The sequence below is a fragment of the Laetiporus sulphureus genome (genome assembly GCF_001632365.1).
Source record: "Laetiporus sulphureus 93-53 unplaced genomic scaffold LAESUscaffold_13, whole genome shotgun sequence".
Lineage (NCBI taxonomy): Eukaryota > Fungi > Basidiomycota > Agaricomycetes > Polyporales > Laetiporaceae > Laetiporus > Laetiporus sulphureus.
In genome coordinates, this window is record NW_024468522.1 from 58,102 (window position 1) to 61,913 (window position 3,812).

Here is a 3,812-nt window from a genome sequence, read left to right on the forward strand (position 1 = left end):
GTGCCCTTACTGTCACGTGATCAAAAACTTGAAACTTTTTGCTCGGGGCTCATTCGTGAGCTCCCCCCTTTCCTAGGTGATTGCCGCCTAGCTTCGTAACAGCTTGACAAAGAGCACGTGCTTGAAGAACTCCTCATGTTATGGCCAGTCAGCAGGCATGAGCCTCCACGGCGATGACAGACTTGCGGCAACCTGCCCACCCTCCTTCTCCATGCTGCTTGTGTGATGGTTGAGCTCACTCAGAGTGCTGAGTGTGAGAACAAGGTACACGCTGCAAATGTAGCCTGCATCATGAAGCAGTTGCCTCCCATCATACAGTGCATTCAGCATCTGCTCAAACTCAGAGCACATAAACACCGGCCGGTGGAAGTTGAGCCAAGTAAAATACACGTCCAGGATCTTCTGCACCATGTTGCAGTCCTTGGGCAGCCAGACATGGATGGTGTCTGTGGCAGGAGGTGCACCATTGGTAATGGGTGGGGAAGGAGCAGTGATGCTGTTGCGATGCACTTGAACAGAAACCCACTTGGTCTGATCTCGAGGTGCTGAGGGCTCTACGGGATCACGATCTCGTCCTGAAGTCAACCCACTTGAGCCTACCGTGAGATCCTCCTTGTCTGGTGCTGGCAGCTTCAAGCCAGTGACAATTTCCACATTGACGCCAAAAGTCTTGGCTGGTGCCTAGGGAAATCTATCAGTCCGAAAAGCTGATGAGGAAAGCGGGACTGCATACACGGGTATTAGACAAGTCATGGGAAAGGGGGTCCTGGCCTTACTGTCATGAGCTGAAGGTGGTCACTGCATACCTGGGTGCAGCTGCAGAGGATACTGGAATGGAGGATAAGTGTGCGGGTTGTAAGTCAGATGAGAAGGACCCTGCATAGACATGTGGGGAGGAGGAGGGCCGTAGGGCACTCCTGGAGGAGGATAAGGCATCATATGACCCGGATGGCTATAGGGCATCATTGGCTGGCTGTGAGGGGGTCCATAGGGTGCGTACACCCTTGGGGAGAGCTGCTGGGGGCAGTTGGGGCACTTCTGTGTGCAGAGGGAAAGGATGGGAGCTCGGGCCAGGAGGAGGATTCTGTGCAAACTGGAAAGTCTGTGAAAGAGCCTGATCTGAAGCATTGACCTCAATGCCCTCACACAGACCTCATTAAGATTGTCGAGAGTAAAGCCAGGATAATGCCATTTGAGGAGCGCATCACACTGAAGAAGCTGCCACTCGATGTGTTCAGTGTGTCCGTGAGGGGTAAGGGTCTGGTGATGTCTGTCCTCCTGCTGGCAGACGGTGCTGGCAGTCATGCATGCTGTGCATCGCAGATGTTTGAAGTTACACTAGAGAGTGAGGGCAAGGAGAGAGTTAGTTAGAGAATATAGCGGGCACGGGCGGAGGTGAGGACAGGAATTTGCCGTCGGTGTCACCCAGCGGGACTTGCCTTAATTTTCTTGCTCCTGCAGTATGTGCATGCTTCATGCGAATGCTGCAGATGATGTGGCCAGATGCCACTGGACGCATCACATCGATACCCGCCTCATCTTACGCTGGTTCCCCCTTTGATACAGTGCCCCTCCTTTGTGCTTTCGACCCTCCCACCATAGTGCCACTGCTCGGAATTGCCACAAGCCCCATGCACGTCTCATAGAAATCGCGTCATCATGCAACCGGTTTGCTAAATCCACTCCTGTATCTGTTCGCATGCTGACTCAGCCTTTTTCTCACAGAACCAATACATGTTCGCTCTGACAATGACTACCCCGCATTCTTTGACTTGTGTGTCAATCAGCCAACACTTTCGTTCACAATCACACACAATTGACCTTAAATGAGCATCAACAAACATCGTCCTCTGTGGGCCCTGCAGGTCCATCTGCACTCATTCTCCTCTGTCTGTGCTGTCTGTAACCAAACATGCATCACTATCCAATAGCTCTATGCTACCCTCCACGAAATGCCACCCACTATATCGACTCTCCTCAAGGTACTCTTTAAATTTATGGGTATGAGCTGCATGAAGGAGTACCAGGAAGTGTTCTCACCATGACCCTCGACTTTCTGTTGGTAGCACGGATTCCAACTCAGCTTAGACTCATCTTTGGCAGGGCGGCTCTTCCAATGATGGTCGAAAAGGTAGCAGGTGGCCAGCATACCTTTCAGCTTCACGCTACCATCTCAGATGATGCCCGTGTCCTTCAACCGCTGAATGTCTCACTGCATGCGCAGACATTGGATACTCACAATACTATGTTGAATAGTGTGGTGTTTGGTAACTTCACTTGCATCAACCTCGGTAAGTTCTATAAGCCACGCTTCTTACCCGACCCATGATTGAGCACAGATTGCAGCACCGAGTAACTGCCACATGAGACTATACCCGGATACATACGATAGCATTCTTGGACTGCCTATGTCCCCTTATGCACCCCAATCGTCGAACTACAAGGCACGGTATTCTGCGCAATTCTCACCTCCGCCATCCTCCCTTCCACACCACCGTATGCATTATGCTCATGTCCATGCCCCATCTGCATGCCCAGTGGCATCGTTCATCTCATACGCAAGCCCATGTGGTGATGAGAGACTACACGCAATGGCCACCAACCTGGAGCTGCTGACACCTCTCGAAAGCATGAGCAAAGGCTGGGATGAGGATGAGTACACTGCCTGCCATTGGCTTGTGCGATTCCAGAAAGAGAGGGAAGGAAACACATTAAAGGTTTCCTGCACAGCCATCAAGCAATACGAGTACATTGAAGGCGGCATGGTCATCTCATGCATCTACCAGTGGGAGACAAACTCATGCTATGTGACTTCTGTCAATGTCGTTTTCCTACTTGAGCATCTGGTAGACAATCAATTCGACGTAGAGACCAAGAACAGAGTACGAAGGAATTTGGAGCACTGTCATCTGCGAACGGTGTCGAAAAACAGGGTGAGCACAAGCGAGTTCTTTTCACTCATCATGAACTTGCCGGTGCCGAAGCTGCGAAACATCGAGAAGGACTTCCTCACCCGTGGTCCTGACTCGAAAGTGTTTGAGTGGAAGGTGCTGTCTGAGACACTGCACAAGATGGTTTTGCGATTAGTGAGGCGTTCGTTCTTTTTGTGTCACTCGACTTTTCTGACGGGAGATTCATCAGATGCTTCCTTATATATCTGCACAGGCTGAGCCTATCCCCACACCTCAGCCACATATCTCACCATGTCCATCTTTGCTGTTGGGTCAAGATGCCAAACTCAGTCTCTCTTTGTCCTGTACCTCAAGCGAGTTCTCCCCAGCATCCATTTCTGCTATACCCTCACTCGAATATCTGTTCTCTCCGTATAACCACTCCGTTGGATCGCTGTCATTGTTTGTATCTCAGATGGAATACACTCTGCCATCCTTGGGCTCAGACGGCAGTTCTGCATTTGAAGAATGTGCCATCTTTGGGTCAGCTGTATCAATACCGATTATTGCAACACCGCCATCATCTGACCCGTCTGACATGCCATACTTCACCTTGCGCATGACGGGCATGCAAACACAGACTCCACTCAGTTCCCGCAGTACATGCCCTTACAGGTATCAGAGTATTGTTACAGTTTCAGCGCTTCATGGTCACGTGACAGTTTACGTTGCATGTGACACTTACTATTTATGGTTCATAGGTCTTGTGGACATATGCTAGGGTTAGCAGTTTTCGTTTTTACGATTTACTCACTCAGGCCATGCAAACTAGACCTTCGTGTTTCAGGTTTCTATTTCACCTGTACTAACATTAGCTCACCAATTACTTGGCTCGCAGCGGTTAGTATTTGTCTCGGTCTA

The 3,812-nt window shown here is 50.3% G+C and overlaps 2 protein-coding genes across 2 annotated transcripts in view; one reads left to right on the forward strand and one right to left on the reverse strand.

The window, feature by feature from the left end:
* The window catches only part of LAESUDRAFT_736136 (uncharacterized protein), a gene marked incomplete at both ends in the record, with an annotated part of 7,343 nt that extends 5,429 nt beyond the window's left edge, over positions 1–1,914 (reverse strand). Inside the window, 7 exons of the mRNA XM_040910666.1 lie at positions 109–132; positions 193–681; positions 734–766; positions 800–952; positions 1,001–1,119; positions 1,149–1,338; positions 1,843–1,914. Of these exons, the coding sequence (XP_040765579.1) occupies positions 109–132; positions 193–681; positions 734–766; positions 800–952; positions 1,001–1,119; positions 1,149–1,338; positions 1,843–1,914 (1,080 nt within the window). The remainder of the gene's footprint in view (positions 1–108; positions 133–192; positions 682–733; positions 767–799; positions 953–1,000; positions 1,120–1,148; positions 1,339–1,842) is intronic.
* A 716-nt stretch (positions 1,915–2,630) lies between these two features.
* LAESUDRAFT_650275 (uncharacterized protein) lies at positions 2,631–3,170 on the forward strand (the record flags this gene model as incomplete). The annotated part of the gene is made up of 1 exon (XM_040904230.1): positions 2,631–3,170. One exon carries the CDS (start codon positions 2,631–2,633, stop codon positions 3,168–3,170), a length of 540 nt encoding a protein of 179 aa, XP_040765580.1.
* Positions 3,171–3,812: the final 642 nt, after the last annotated feature.